General features: G+C 44.0%; 1 protein-coding gene across 1 annotated transcript; it reads left to right on the top strand.

Annotated features, from left to right (window-relative positions):
• The first annotated feature begins 7893 nt into the window (after nt 1–7893).
• On the top strand, nt 7894–13888 carry fgf16 (fibroblast growth factor 16). Its single transcript, XM_030739790.1, has 3 exons — nt 7894–9043; nt 10555–10658; nt 12545–13888. Exons 1-3 carry the CDS (start codon nt 8740–8742, stop codon nt 12788–12790), a joined length of 654 nt encoding a protein of 217 aa, XP_030595650.1. The 5' UTR covers nt 7894–8739; the 3' UTR covers nt 12791–13888.
• Nucleotides 13889–15791: the final 1903 nt, after the last annotated feature.

The raw sequence follows: 15791 nt of genomic DNA, 5'->3' as shown, positions 1-15791 counted from the left end.
CCCCCCCCCCCCCCCCCCCCCCCCCCCCCCCACACACACACACACACACACATACTGGATGAGATCTGAGATACTGATAATTATTTTCATGGCTTTTGCTGGGGTGAGCTCTTGTGAGGGAACCCCTCCCCAATTAAACCGGGGCCCCATGTGTCTCTCCCATGAATAAAATGCAAACTGGACTGAACAATTCGGCCAAAAAAAAAAAAAGAGACAATCGTTGGCCTCAGTTTAACTTTGTTTAAATCAGCATAAGTGCATAATCCATATGCTTATAAAAGCGTGAAATGTTACAGCTATTTCTAGAGCTTCGGCTCAGCTTCGAATTGGTGACTCTCCTAAAGTAATCCAGCCTCCAGCCCTGAAATAAATCAATCTCTTGCCACATAAATCATAACAGCGTATTAAACAATGGGGCTGAGAAAAAATTAAGCCCGTGATTAATTTTTCTCTGGACATTTTTGTCAAAACGCTTACTTCATCCTATTCTTTATTCATTACTCAAACACATCTGGCTGACAGGTGCCCCGTCTGTTAAGCGTTGAGTAATTTCATTCCAGCAAAGACGAGCAAATGGAGAGCAGCGGAGGATAAGGTACTCTATCTTCTATCTGTGATGACATCAGGGCTCGGAGAGCTTGTTAGAGATGGGGAGGTAGAGCGGCGTTACTCGCTTTCTACAGACAGTAATCCAGCCCCACCGCTGTCAGTGCCCTTTCAAAGCACTGATTACTCCATTTCCAAGGGCCTAATCTCTGTAAACAATCTCTGTTTTCATTATCTTTTAAACTGATTAGCCCGATGAACATAACTTTCCAGCGCTGGGCTCAGACAGAAAAAAGCTTTGCCATATTGATGCCAGCTGTAGCTGCATGACCTTACAAGAGAAATAAAGCTGTGATACAAACACAGATAGAGGAGCGGACTGCGGAGGAACATATGTGGCTAAGACATTGCTTGAAAAGTATGACAGACATTGGATTGAAAAGAAAGACTTCCTGGGGGAAAATCCTTAACCTGCTTGTGGTTTTGCACAATTTGCAGCTGGAGATTATAGTCAAAACCTGGGAATAAACAAAGTCTCAACCATTTTCTCTCAGAATAGATTGACAGTTAAAGCACATAAAGATTTTTAGTGCTCGCTGTTGTATTTTATCTTCAGCCGCGGGGCTTGGACAAATGCTAAAATTAAATTTTGATTGATTTCTCTCTTATCTTTCTCCTTGTCTTTCTGTGCATCTCCACGTCCTTCGTGCCATTGGAAATTAAATGTTGCTTTCCACCCCATCCCCATTCTCTCCCCTCTTTCTGGTCAAAGTGAGGTAACGTTTGCCAGCACATGTCTCCATCTGTTAACAAACACTTCCAATATGCTGAGAACAACATCTTGGCCCTCGGTCTCCTCCATCAGGATGTGATGAACATGGTGCACCTGTCTCAGCCCCCAGCCTTGTTTCTGGCAGCGGAGAGACTGTCTCAACCTAACAACTATTCACCCCCGTAACATCAAAGACGGAGAAGCTGAAGACTTCAGATGAAAACAGTGAGTTTGTGAGCTTTCTTTTCCATTTTAACCTCCCAATACAAATCATCAACAATGAACCCGCTGCCCCCATTAGTTCCTCTGGCGTTTTCTCATTTGCCAAAAATCACTTGTAGTCAATTAAAAAGTCTCTTGGGGAGAAACTGTTTAATGTCAGTGAGCACGCAAAAGACATGCCTTGTGATAATTTTATTTGGTGCACAAATGGTGCGTTCTGATGCACAGGCTCACACAATCAGTCTGAACCGTAAATCACTCAGGACACTAAAATACCTCCACTAATATACCAGATCTAAGTGTTCACTTAAGTCAACAACCAACCCAACAACAGAGGGGAGAATAACAATGAAAACTACGTCAGGAGCTGAAGCAGCCTTGATTACAGAAACCTCAACCAATCAGGCCGGGGGAGTCGGAGAGTTGGATTGGGCTCTGCTTTTGCATCGTGACATGGACGAGGAATGTTTAAGAATGAAAGCGAGAAAAGAGAGACGACCTGCATCACCCCGCTCTGAACTCCCCACTTTAATTAACTAATGTATCTCCATTTGTCATAGCGTGACATTGCATGATTTTGAGGCAATCTGAGATGTTGGCTGAAGCTCTGAGAGGGGAAAACATCAGCACCCTCTACTGACGAGCCGGCCAGCTTCAGGGCCCCAGCGGACTTTGATTTCATTTCCTTTCATTTACATGAAGGTTGCTTGTCTAATTATCATCTTATGATAATGCTGCCACCGAGCTGCCTGTTAATGAGCGCCAGATCCTTCCCAGAGCGAGAAACGCTCTGTGCTGTTTTGCATCATTTAAGTCACTGTGACTATTACTGAGCCTTAAGGAATAAGAAATAAATGCAGTTAAACGGCAGAGCCACACAAAGGAAACACATTTAAGAGTCACTTCTAGTTGAATGTATAGAATCTGTCCACGCTTGTTTCACAGTTTCTCGCAACGTTTGGCTGTAGAGCAACTAATAAGGGGGGAGAGGCAGGGGCAGAAAGGAGGGAGGGCTTTGCATCTGGATTACAGGGATGTGTCTTTAAACTTTTGTCATCACAGATTTCTTTGTTTATTATTATTATTCAGTTCTCGTGAGCCACAAGGCATAAAAGCAAGTTTGGCCCTCTCACTGCACTTCTGTCAAAATTTTTGCCAACTTAACGTCACGCGAGTGCCACTGTTTCACTGATAAGATCAGGTTTAAGTCTCCATCCTGAACTCCTCATGTACTTTGGTTGTTAATGGTGAAGATCACTGCATTATTATTTTAGATGCCAATTTTGTTGCCATTTCTTTTTTCTCCTACTGAAAGAGAAGTCGTCGGGTAAAGCAAAGGCCCCACTCTGTGCAGTAATTTGTGCACAGAACTCAAAACTTTACAGATGAGTTAAATTAAGCTGAATAACTCACTTTACAAATGGCTTTCCTCTAGCTATGCAAGAAGTAGAAGGCATTTTATATCGCCTCACAAGATTAGTGAGAAAGCAAACAAAAACTCTGATTCCAGGAATGATTCTCATTATAAATCCTTCTCTCCCACATCTGCTTGGACTAGAGGACTATAAGTCAACATAGCAGGTAGAATTTTGGGGGGATATATTTGGCTTTTCTGTGAAAGGGACTAACTAAATATAAAGTGTGTGGTAAAGGTTTGCGTCACCCCCGAGATATTCTGAGATATGGGACGCCTGGCCTTTTTCATCTCTGTGCGAGTGAACCTGTGTCAGTATGTCACTGTCTCCTCAGCTAAACAAATTTGTACGTTTGATTGATCAAAGTTTACACGAGGGCAGGTATTTGATTTCAAAATGTGAGGGGAGGAAAGGGGGGAGGCAGAGAAAGAGAGGGAATGTAAATGCATAGACGCAGGCAGAATGAGAGGGCAAAAGGAGAGGGAGGCTTTGAAAGAACGAGAGAAAAAGAGGAGAGACTGAGCAGCTGGATTGCCATGTAAATAGCTGTGCAGATAGGTAGGGTTGGGCTCTGTGCCAGAGGCTCTACAAAGGGCTCCTAACATCTGTTTGAGAGTGGATTCCTGCTCTGTGTTGTAGTAAGAATAATAGTCTCACTCTGAGGGCTTGTTCCCTCATCAGACAGGATCATGAGCACGCATATACAATCTCTAACATCAGACCGCAGCCCTGCAGAGCTGAGAAACAGTCGAGGTGTTATTGCCGTTGCTACACCGCACCTCAGCACGGGCGGACAGGTGGAACATCACTCGGATAGCGAGGACTCACTCGAAGCAACAGCAGACTGAAATCAATAAGAATCAGTGCCAGTATAATCCTATAAATGTCCACTCATGATAAGGTAGACTGAGCCAAAGAGCATCAAGGAAGAAAAAAAAGGCTTGAAACCCCCTGCTTGTATCATGGATAAGTAGGAAGTTTATACCACGAAACACAACTTTTATTGTTCCAGTTTATATTTAAGTCAGGCCTCTGATGAAAACAGAAAAACCACAAGTTTGGAGTATGGATAATTAACTGCTAAACCAGAATGTTGGAGACAAACTTAAAATATTCCTACCGAGGTTTTCCCTTCAAGTTCAAAAAAAAGGACATCTCTGTTGGTGTCATAACAAGGATCTTTTTTTTTCCCTCTCTTGAGGACATATGCAAGCAATTTGTACAACAAATGTTGGTTTTAGACTGTGTTCCTTGAATACAAGTGGCTTCTCAAAACCTACAGGGCTCCATTCGTTAGTGCTTGAAAGCAAAGCAAACAAATTAATTAACACTATCTTTACATGGGGTGGCCAAGTAAAGCAGGCGCTGAAATGTTACACCATTACCTAAATTCGCATGCATCTGTCTGTGTCTCCCCCTCGCCCCCCAAAACCCCCCATGTGTACTCTCCCAACCCTGCCCCAGCGCACACAGCGCCCTTGAACAAGGCTGAAGGACCACCTGTGTGAAAGAGGAGACCCTCTCTGTTATGTCTCTGCTAGGGAATGAAATAACATGGAATCCAGCTCTGCAAATAACTCACAGTGAAGATCATTTTCCACATGCTGCTTGACAAAAGGTAAAATAAGAACAGATGATATCCCCTCTCTCTCTTGCTCTCTCTGGAAGTTTGCAGCTCTTCTTTGCAGCCATACTGCAGTTTTACGTTTACAATTGTCCAGCTCTGCATGCAGGCAGACAGGAGGTCCTGACCCCTTTAGCGGCCTTGTTAACCGAGCAGTATGAGATATGAGGCCTCGTTCCTAATAGCCACTGATACTGAATCTGCCATTTTTTTTTCATGCTTTCACAAGGGTGCAGTTGAGAGGGGTTTTGAGGAATCTGATCTTAGATCTGTGTGTGCCATCATAAGAAGCAGGAGGTCTTCTCTTAAACCGAGCATCCGTCACAGGAAAGAGGCAAGATGAAACCGGCTCCACTGTGACTCTGGCCAAGATGTAGTCCAGCACATAAGCTCCTGTAAAGCCCTGTGTTATTTTGAAACTTAGGTTTTGTGGAGATTAAGCAAACATGGCAAAACATGGTAAGGATTGTGGCAATGGTGGCGAAACTGAGCCTGCTCCTCCTTGTTTCTAGGCTTTATGCAAAGCCAGAGCTGGCTCTAGCTATTTTGGTGCCCTAGGCAGGATCAGGATTTGGTGGCCCCAACAGCTGTAAAGAGCTCACATCACAACTCAGAGAGTTCGACTGTGTAGCAAACGATTGAACTTATGTTGTGTACTGCTGCAGGTAACCCCAAGAAGCTGCAGGTATTTAATAAGCTCAGGAGAAAGACTCTTACAAGCAGCAGAAAGCAAGAACCAAAACCACGGCTTCTGTCACAATCAAAATTAAATTTGTAATTCTGGTGATTCTTACCTCTATACTGTTCTTTCTTCATCCCCCTCTTTTTTTTTGCACCACTCCCCGCCTTGTGTTTCTGATCATTTTAAACCTTTCATGACTCATTTTGCAGATGTGATTCAAAGGCAGGATTAGATGCAGACTTGGAGGATAGCGCACATGCTATCAGGGACTGGCTTCATGTATCACGTCATGATAGCAGGCAGTGTTTATTCGTGTAGTCCACGTGAGACTGACAGTTCAAAAAAGTGCACAAGATTTTTTATTTGTAAATAAAATGCTGCTTTTATCGATAAAGCTGTTAGTGTAACCACATCGTGCTGCCCTCCTGGCATTTTAGAGCCTAGCCAACCACCTATGGCACCTACGCCACAGACCGGCTCTGTGCTAAGCTAAGCTAACCAGCTGCTGGATTGTATTTACTATGAGACCTGCATCAGTTTTCACATTCAAATCTGGGCAAGAAAGCATATCTTGCAGAAAAGAAAAAAAATGTAAAACTTCAATAATGGCTCTGACAAGCACCTCCCGAGAGCTTCATAATCAAATTAAGCAGACCTCAGTCCGTACATTATTTGGCCTTGCAGACCTCTGCTCACCTCTTGGAGGAGGACACACATAAGAAGCTGGTGTAATCCAAATAAACAGGTGAGGCACTTATTAGCCCCCCTGTTCCCAGTGCAAGTGTAACTTCATTTTCAATTCCGACTCTCTCTCTCTGTGACTCATGGGAGAGCGACTTCAAAGCTGCAGCCATGCACTTGAGGTCATTATCTTCATTTCTATATCCTCTGCAGGTTCTAAGCATATGGGAACATTTTGACTCTGGATTTTTTTTTTTCATCTGCAGCCATAAATCTGCCATGTCAACTATAAAATATGGCTGACCAGCAACAGATGTAGCTCTAATAGCTACCAAAAACGAAAAAAAAAAGGAAATCAAAATTTACCACCACTACATTTTTATTCTACTACAGATTGATTTCAGTTTTGCGCAGAGGTGATGGACACCGAGCGAAAATCAGAACATGCCCGTGGGGAGGGAGGAAAAGTGTGTTTCCTTTTAATGTTCTATTATTCTTGCTCAGTCACTTTCTTTCTCCTCTTCTCTCTTTTCTTTAATCCTTCTCCTTCCACCCTTTAGCTGAGACGAATCCCCCTTTCATCCTCCTCGGCAGCGAGGGCCCTGGTGTCTGTTCACACAAAGCCTGCCCATCAGTGACTCCTCATCAACCCCTTTGCCCAATTCATCAAGTGGAGGCCCATGGGCATTTATCACCCCTACCACCTTTCATATCCTGCACCAGCTGAAAGCCACTGTCCCTCCTCTGACTTCAATACAGCCATGACACACCCCTAAGATTTATAGAGGCATAATTAGTAGCAGTGAAAAAGGCCTGTGTGCTTTGGAAGGTCAATCATACTGTATCCCACTCAGAGAAAATCTCAAAGCCAGTAACATCTGCTTCAAAATAGATTGCACCACCACCACAAAAGTTGATAAATTAGTCCAAAACAAGAAGCCAAGAAATTCATCTAAAGCCTGACAGTGACATCAAAACAATCATACGCACTTTGGGTCATTTTAACATGCTATTCGTCACTGTTCACTGGAAGTGAGGCACTGTCATAAATCCCCTTTCTCTACAGGGAAGCTGCTGCTGCCTGTGATGAGCAGCTCTGAGGTGAGAACTCCCCCTCAGGACGGGGGTTTCTGAAAGCAGCTCGAGGGAGGTCTAAAATAACACACCTTAATAGTTAAATGGTGTTATTGATGTAATCATGCCTTCTCCCTCCCACCCCCTCCCGCTGTCACTGATATCTCAAGACCAGTGAACTAATTAAAACACTCCTGGAGTTTGTTTTTGATCTTCACACAGAAATACAGTCTTCACTAAACACCTTTGTTTTTCTTTCTTTCTTTCTTTCTTTTTTCCTGCGCAGCTACATGTTAGAACCTGTTGTGCGATTGTGCACAGAAGGGATGCAAAAATCCCCATTCAGTCATGAATTACACCTATTATTCATTAGTCCTGCAGTGACTTTCCCTGTGTTCTTTAACACGGGCATGATGGCACACATCAAATACTGATTTATTTGACAGCTGTAGTTATTAGTTACTTTTCAAATTATTTTTTTTTTACATCTAAAACATGTGATTGTCTTTAAAACTAATTTAACTGAAGCTGAAATCAGCACAGCCCTGACTGAGAAGTGCATACAATTTCTACTACTGTGACTTCTCACAGTATAGGGCTATTCCCGCTTTTACTTTATTCAGTAAAGATAGCAATATTTCCTGTGTAAACAGTGTTTCATGTAGAAGTTTGAAAGAAAAGTCCAAAAAGCATCTGCACTACTTTTATCAGAGTGATTGTTCGAGTTCATAGCCTATACTTGTGCACCAATCACATTTAATGCTACATGTCATCAGGATTTGGATTTTCCTTCCCCCCCCACCCCCCTTTCTTTGCCAGTAGTACAAGTGGTTAAGCTGCTGGTTTCGCTGGAGCACACTGCAAACGTTGTGCAGAGGGGCGAGGAAGCACCTGCTTCCAACAAGGAGGTGGAGAAAATGCTCTCATGAAAAGCTCCAACTGCAGTGGTTGGCACTGAAACTTGTGCAGGAGGGTTGGATTACTCCGAAAGTATGCACAGGTTATTTTGATAATCTTGTGGGGTGAATGTTTCTTTGCGGTTTTCCTTTGTGGCTTCCAGGAGTCTGTGGTGTGACTGAAACCCAGTCAGTGTACATTATGGATTGCCTTTGTGGTAAAGTGGTTCTCACAGTTTATGATGCATTTTCGGCTTTATGTCAGCTGTCATTTGTCTTTTAGCCATGGTGATCTTTGATTCTGCACCAGCGTCGCGTTTTGTTGCACCGCAAACTTTTGCCAGACTTTGCTGCCTTAGGATAGGCGATGCGGTTTTATCAGACGGCCACGGAGCGCAAACAGAGGAGCTGCGCGAAGATACTTCTTGACCTGGACTTATTTGATCACAGGATCAGATACGGCTTTCCGAGAGCGCAGACACACACATACACACACTTGCAGACAGCGGCACCATCAGAAGTAAAAGTTGGACTCAAAGTGCACATTAAGTAAAGCAAACTGATGCGCGTAAGAAAGGATGCCAGCCAGGCGTGGCTTGTGTCTGAATATCCAATGTGAGAATGCGTGGGGAGTATGTATATAATAGAGTCTTTCTATTTGATAAACACAGATATCAAACTCATGATTACAGCAAAGTACTATCAATAAACTGAGAGGACTCCGCTGATTTGGAGGAGCACGGCGCGCTGCATGGTACGCTTTTGGCGTGCATGGACCGGACTTCTGTAAACTTTTCTCCCTCCTGAATTTACCAACTACATCCCAAATGCCTTCGCTTAATTTGACAGCTGTGCATACAATGGCAGAAGTCGGGAGTTTTCTGGGGACACTCGACTTGGATTTACAAAGCTTTCCTTCGGTGGGGACTATGCCCGTACCGGAGTCCCCTGTAGGGCTGAATGAGCGACTGGGGCAGATTGAAGGCAGGCTGCAGCGGGGGTCTCCGACAGATTTCGGCCACCTCAAAGGGATCTTGAGGCGGCGGCAGCTCTACTGCAGGACCGGCTTTCAGCTGGAGATATTCCCCAATGGGACTGTGCATGGGACAAGACAGGACCACAGCAGATTTGGTGAGCATTTCTTTAATCTTTAATTTTATTTTCTTTTTTAAAATTTTGTTGTTGTTGATAGATTTTCATTTTAATCTGCATAATTTGTATCTCTTGCTTCACAGAACCACGTTTTGTTTTTAGTATCAGAACTCTAAAAAGAGGGTGAACTTTCCCCCCCATAATTCCGAGGCAAGGGCAGTTGCGTGTATTATATGGTTTGCTGGCCAGTTAACCCGGCAAAGAAGGAGTTTCATTAAGCATCTTTTTCCCTGCCGCGCATCCCCGGTGAATACTCGTTCGTGCGTCACTGTCACCTGGCGCGCAGGCACACACCTTTTTCTGGCAATCCCCGCTGCGCGTGGGGCACAGGTGTCTCTAATCAGGCGCAAACAAGCGGCGTGCGCGTGTCCTGCGGCAACAGCAACAACAAGCTCGCAGGTGCGCGCGTGAGTCTGAGGATTTTGTCTCATTAATAGACGTTATTTCACAGCAGGAAGCGCAGGTGTAAGTGATAACATAAATATAAGAGTATTTAATTTATTCTCGTTTCAGAGCCCTGTTTCTTCTTCATTTTTTTTCCTGCATCCTTTCACCATGATGTTTGTATCACCTGCAAAAAAAAAAAAAAAAAAAAAAAAAAAAGGAAAACCTGTGTGCGGCTCGTGGGAGAGCGACAGGCTAAACAAACGAGGTCAGAGGGCAGACTCGCACATGTCTCTCGCCTCATGTGCGCGCAGTCTTGTCACAGGTGCAGGCCGGGCGCGCTCGCCCGCGGAAAAAGCGGAATAGCTCTAAATTAAAGCGTGACCACTGCGGAATTCAGAGATGGTTTAATGTTCAAACTTGAGCCAAAACAAGCCGGTTTAGAGAGATGGGTGGTCCGCGTGTTTGTTTCTGGCTTCACTTAGATTTAAAATGCAAAGGTCTTTGTCAGACCTGCGTGGCTTTGATTAGAGGGAGATGAAACACACCCCTCTGGAAAAAAAAAAAAAAAAAAAAAAAATTAGAAGGATCTTCTCTGTCATCCTCTGGCATCGGATGAAGTCGGAGAGATGGGGACCAGGTGGCTGTAAGCTGGCCTCTGCCAGTCAGCACAGGCAGCTGGATCCTCTCTGACTAACCTCCGCATCACAACAGCCAGTGGCTTTTAATTTTACCAGTTGTTTCCCGACCTTTGATGTAGATGCTCACTTTACTGTTACTTCCTCCAAGTCAGCGGTTCACTAAACCAGTTACCCACATCTCAGTTTCATAGAAGTGACTTCACAGCCTGCGGGGGAAGTCCCAAAGACAGGAGGAACACATTTATAGACGAGCTATTACGATGGAGCAGAATGATAGTGTTCATAGGTAGGATTAAAAGGAGAGACAGTCCTGTGGTTATTGAATGGCCTTAAAACACCGATTTATTTTTTTTTTTCAAATGAAGTCTGGAGTAGCAGTAATACACTGACTTTTCTCCTTAGGGGTGTTCACACTGAGTTTGTGGGCTCCTCTGATCAGTTTCCATGTTATGCTTTTGACCTCAGGTATCCTGGAGTTCATAAGTCTAGCAGTGGGTCTGGTGAGCATCAGAGGGGTGGACGCTGGACTCTACCTCGGCATGAATGAGAAAGGAGAGCTCTATGGGTCGGTGAGTCAAATACCCCTCCTTTCTTTTACCACCCCACCCCTCACCATGCACTCACTTAACACCCATAACTTGTTTTAAAGTATTTAATTCCCAAAGAAATTAAACTTTACTTCATTCACGTTTCTTTTTTTCCCCCACAACATATGTCAGTACAGAGCTATCAGAAAGTTTATCAAGGTTCCCATAGCACAGGCAGACAAAACAAGTATGTTTCCTATTACTTATACTTGTTTTCTGTGTGAAGGGAGTCAAGGAAAAATCAGCTTTGAGAGAGAAACCCGACCACTTCATTTAGTTTTGAGATATGCAGAAATATTTACATATTTTCCCAAAGTGGAGACAGGAAGGGCTGACGTTACTTTGGACATGAGCTGTGTGAGAATTTGGTTGAGATCGCGTTTCTCTGTGCTCGAGTTTGACCTGCAGTGGTATAAATAATATGGAGGAGAAAGATTTTGGTACTTTTTCAAGGGCCTCTCTTCTTTTTAACATCATTGCCGACTTTCTTTCACATGCGGTGCATACCTGCAGTCAGAGGGAGAGGAAAGGGAAGAGATAAAGACAATGAAGGGGAAGTATGTGAGGCTTTACCTGTATCAGGTGTCCCAGGGCATTACCTGAGGGCCTCTCGGGGCTCAGACCCCTCCACCCCCCCGGAACATTGCGAACAGAGGCTACTTTTAAGCACAGCCATTATGTGGAAAGTGCAGATATTGTTACTGCATGCTATCAGAGTCTGGCTCCCATCCTGGAGCTTTGACCCAGGGGAGGAGGGGGCGGATGGTGGTGGTAGGAGGTGGTGATTTGGGGGGCTGGGGGTAATTGCACACCTGACTGAGTCACCTGACTGACAGAGGGAGCCATGTAGACATGTCTGTCTGAATCTGAGCGGCCAGGAGTTGAAGGGAGGGGGGAGGATAGCAGGTAAAAGGGTGCTTCCGTCCAACAACTACCAGACCTTGACGAGCTTTTGAGCCGATGAGGTCTGTGTGTGTGTGTGTGTGTGTGTGTGTGTGTGTGTGTGTGTGTGTGTGTGTGTGTGTGTGTGTGTGTGTGTGTGTGTGTGTGTGTCTTAGGATGGCGCTTGCCCAGTCATGTGCCCTCTGGGCTGTGTTTACAGACAACAGCTTCACCACACAGCCGCAGCCAAGCAGAGCCTGACAGCCAATCAACAAAATTGCTTCTGGAATAAAACACAGCAGTCTTGCACAAAGGCTTGTGAGTGTGTTAAAGGCAGAGAATGACAAATATTTTGTGTTCTGTAGAAGTGTTTTCTGCCAAAAAAAAAAAAAAAAAGAGTGAGCGAACACTCAAAAGTGGTCCTCTGCTGATGCCCTATCACTTCACAGGGTCCGACTCTCTTATAGACCAGCAGAGGCTGACTGGTCTTGGCAGGAAAGCAGCTCAAACCCCGATTGTCTCTTACTGTTCCCACACACTCACTCAGCCAGCATGCTCTCACCTGCTGAACCCACAGCCATCGCTCATGCTGTTCTGTCAGTGAAGGCTGAAGCTTTGAAATCTGCTGTGGGGGTGGGTGGGTGGGGGGATCTGCTTGCTGTTCTCGTTGCATCACAGGGAGGGAAATAATTCTGTGCACAACGAGAGGTTAACAGGTCTGTGGAGTGAGTGTGGAGCATAAAAGTGAAAAGCCCCTCATAATGACTTCCCTTCTGTCATAATGAGCACCTGCCTAAATGAGTTTCTACTGGTTCATTCCCACTTTAAAGTGCAATCCAAAATAGTTAATGACAGACATAATTTGGCACATCTAGAGGAGTGGAATCAGGATGTGAGGCTGCATCACCCAGCTCAGTCTTAGCTGCATTTAGTTTTTTCTTCTTTAATGTTGCAAATGCTTAAATCTGTTGTTTTCTCTCCTGCAGAAGAAGCTGACAGCAGAATGTGTGTTCAGGGAGCAGTTTGAGGAGAACTGGTACAACACCTACGCTTCAACTCTGTACAAGCACACGGACACGGGGCGCTTCTACTACGTAGCTTTAAACAAGGACGGCTCGCCCAGGGAGGGCGGCAGGACTAAAAAACACCAGAAGCTCACCCACTTCTTACCCAGGCCAGTGGAGATTGAGAAGATCCCTCAGGAATACAGGGACTTATTCCAATACAGGTGACCAGCACTTACGCTGGGAGAACTGGTTGTTTCGAAGGAATAGAAATAAAAAACAAAAAAAACAAAACAAAAAAACCCACAAAAACACAAAAAATCAACAAAAATAAATAAGTAAAAGAAGTGTGGATATTTTGGACCTGTTACAGAACTGTTTACCTTCATCTCCCCTCTGAGGTTACTGCACCTCAGCCCACTGCCAACAGCAGTGACACAAACATTGTTCCTGGATGTCGCTTCTTTGCATCTGCAGCAGACTTCAGGCAGGAGATCAAACTTTGCTGTTAAACCACTGCTACCACGGACAAAGGAGACCCTCATGACTGCCCAGCTCTTGATGGTTTTGAGCAGCATTAAGCTGGCAGGAGAAGAAATGATCGGTTGTCCACGAGAAGTGACTTTGAGGAGCTAAGGACATAAAGCACTGCACATGTCACAATGTGCACACAGCTATGTGATGTTAAATGGAAGAGAGAGAGAAGGCACATTCCACATATACAGCAGAGACCTGCAAACTTTGTGCTTGTTGAGCGGTAATTTGGGACGCGCGATAAGAGTGTCTTTGAGTAAATTACAAGGCAAACTGGAGTTTGATTAGGTTTTCTTCACTTACCGCACATCCCAGCTTCACGCTCACTTGGTCTGAGTTTAAATATCGCATTAAAATCAGACGAAAAGCTGCAGAAATTATATGCAAAAACAAGCAATTAAGCTCGGGCTAAAAGCACTTCTCTGACTGCGGTTGTGAAGACTAAGCAATGGGTTTTTAAAAGGATGACTTGTAATGTTCAGAGTGTTGGGAACATTATTAAAAATGCAAGCAGCTGAGGTGTACATATGGGTGTTCCTATTTATGAGCTGTACAATATATTTATTTTCTACATATAAAGTATAAATGTAAATCTATATATTAATTTATTGCAAAGACTTTATTTTGTAATGAACTTGAAGTTATCTGGACTGCAGATTCTACTGAATTGACCCCCCCAGAAAAAGCAATCAAAAAATGAAGAACTGCAATGAAACGCGACAATAAAATTGTCCTGCTATCGAGACATCATTGTGAGAGACCATTTTTGCTTGCATTAAAGTCTGTACCAATTAAAACCAGATATGACACGTGTGAAAGTTGCATGTCTTTCCTGTGATTTCAGCTGATTCTATCAGCACGGCGCTACAAGTGCCATTTGTTGAGTGTAAAATATCTCACTTTCAGATGGTTGCTGTAACATTTTATCACTTTAACATATTTTCACCAACATTAACGCCTACATTTTGCTAGGCTGTCCAAAAGAGAGTGAATATTAGGTTAAAAAAACATAACAGCAAATTCTTTCCCATACCAATTTGCCCTCATAAAGCCCTTACCAAGTGAGGGTTACATTATCAAGTAATGTGCACAGGCTCTCTCTGTCTCCATGAGGTCTTAGCCAGCTCACATCCACCATACAAAATCAGATTCCTTATGCAACTGGATCCCTAATTGGCTTTACACATCAGCGTGGATTAAGAGCAGTGATTGGTTGTTCACTGCAAGGGCCTCACAGACTCTGTAAGTCTGGTCTACAGCGGGTCTTTTCAACGGACAGAAACAGCTGCGTGTGCCGCGCAGAGAACCAGCAGGGATGTGCTGCAGACCTGGAGTGGTGGTTCTGGAGTTAAGTGAGGATGGGATCAACATTTCAACATCTGCAATAGTTGTAATGTTTCTCCACTGGCAGATATCTGTAAGCTGGGAGAGCAAGCTCCCCTGGGGGGGAGGGAATGGAAAAGTCAAAGACATGCAGGGGAAAACCCTGGAAGGCTGAGAAATGAAAACAATACCGGCAGAGGGGGAAAAATAGATGAAAGATTGAAGGGAGAAGAGAGTGGGACAAAAGGCACTTTGCTGTGGGTGTGAAATACAGGGACACCGCATCAAGATGAATCAGCGTCCCAGCTGTTAAAGGAATAGTCGTAAATTTTGGGAAATCATTTGCCCTCTTGCCAAGAATAAGTTAAGAGGACTAATACTGCTTTTATATCTGGCAGAAATAGGAAGCTGAAGCCAGGAGACAGTTAGCTTAGCAAGCTCACTGGTTGACATCTTCAACCTAATGAGTCCACCACCACCTTTCTACTGTGATAAGCTGAGGTGAGTAGCTGCTGCTGTGGCGTCAGATTTACATTGCTGTGCAAAAGTCTTGAGCCACCCCCTCATTTCTTTGTATTTAGCTTCCAAGGATCCAGACTTAAAATAAATAAATAAAAGTGGCCTTGAGCAATAGTTCTCCAGGCTTTCTGAAGGTGTTTCCAAGTTTTTCTTTGACCATTGGCTGCTTTTTCACTCATTTCCACTCCAGTCCTTGTTCCTAACCATTTTCAGAGGGTTTGCTTTTTTATTTGTGAATCTTTCAAGCATAAAAAGGCACCTAACTCTAGGGATGAAGCAGTTTGTTTTTTATCTGCACATAACAGACAACAAAATTTTTTTAATGGTATCTTTAGGCACTTTGTTACTAGCAGCCTGTCACAAAAACACATTTTAGTTGAATGAGCCCAAACACAATGTCAAAGGTTAACAGAGTCTGACTGGAATAAAAGTGTTTCTACACCAAAGTGATTCCTGAAGAGCCATTAGTTGAAAACTTGGCATGGTGTGCCGCGCGACTTCAAATGAATGTGAGGAAAGTCTGAAAGTCAAATCCTCAGGTCTGATGGAGTGATGACGTTTTGGTTCAAATTATCATCACTGTGCACAGGAGGTCAGGAGAGAGGTGCACAGTGAGTGTCTACAGCCATCTGTAAAACAGTGCAGGCTCTGTCAGGTTTGGCTGCATTTCAGTCAGTGGTGTTGAGATCTTGTCAAAATTGATGGAATCATGAACACAGAAAAATACCATCAGTGTTTGATCCACCATACAGTAACATCTGGAAAGTGTCTGATTGGCAGCAGCTTAATTTTTCAGGATGAGAATGATCCCAAACACACTGCCAATGCAGGAAAAACATACCTGGATATAAAA

This window comes from Archocentrus centrarchus, chromosome 10 (genome assembly GCF_007364275.1).
Source record: "Archocentrus centrarchus isolate MPI-CPG fArcCen1 chromosome 10, fArcCen1, whole genome shotgun sequence".
NCBI lineage: Eukaryota > Metazoa > Chordata > Actinopteri > Cichliformes > Cichlidae > Archocentrus > Archocentrus centrarchus.
This window is presented reverse-complemented; position numbering and strand designations above follow the sequence as displayed.

What these genes read in the sequence shown, in the direction of transcription:
- fgf16 (XM_030739790.1), top strand. Translation starts at nt 8,740, where the DNA reads ATGCCTTCGCTTAATTTGACAGCTGTGCATACAATGGCAGAAGTCGGG. An exon ending in ACAGGACCACAGCAGATTTG is followed by an intron (nt 9,044 to 10,554) that starts GTGAGCATTTCT and finishes TTTTGACCTCAG; the next exon opens with GTATCCTGGAGTTCATAAGT. An exon ending in AAGGAGAGCTCTATGGGTCG is followed by an intron (nt 10,659 to 12,544) that starts GTGAGTCAAATA and finishes TCTCTCCTGCAG; the next exon opens with AAGAAGCTGACAGCAGAATG.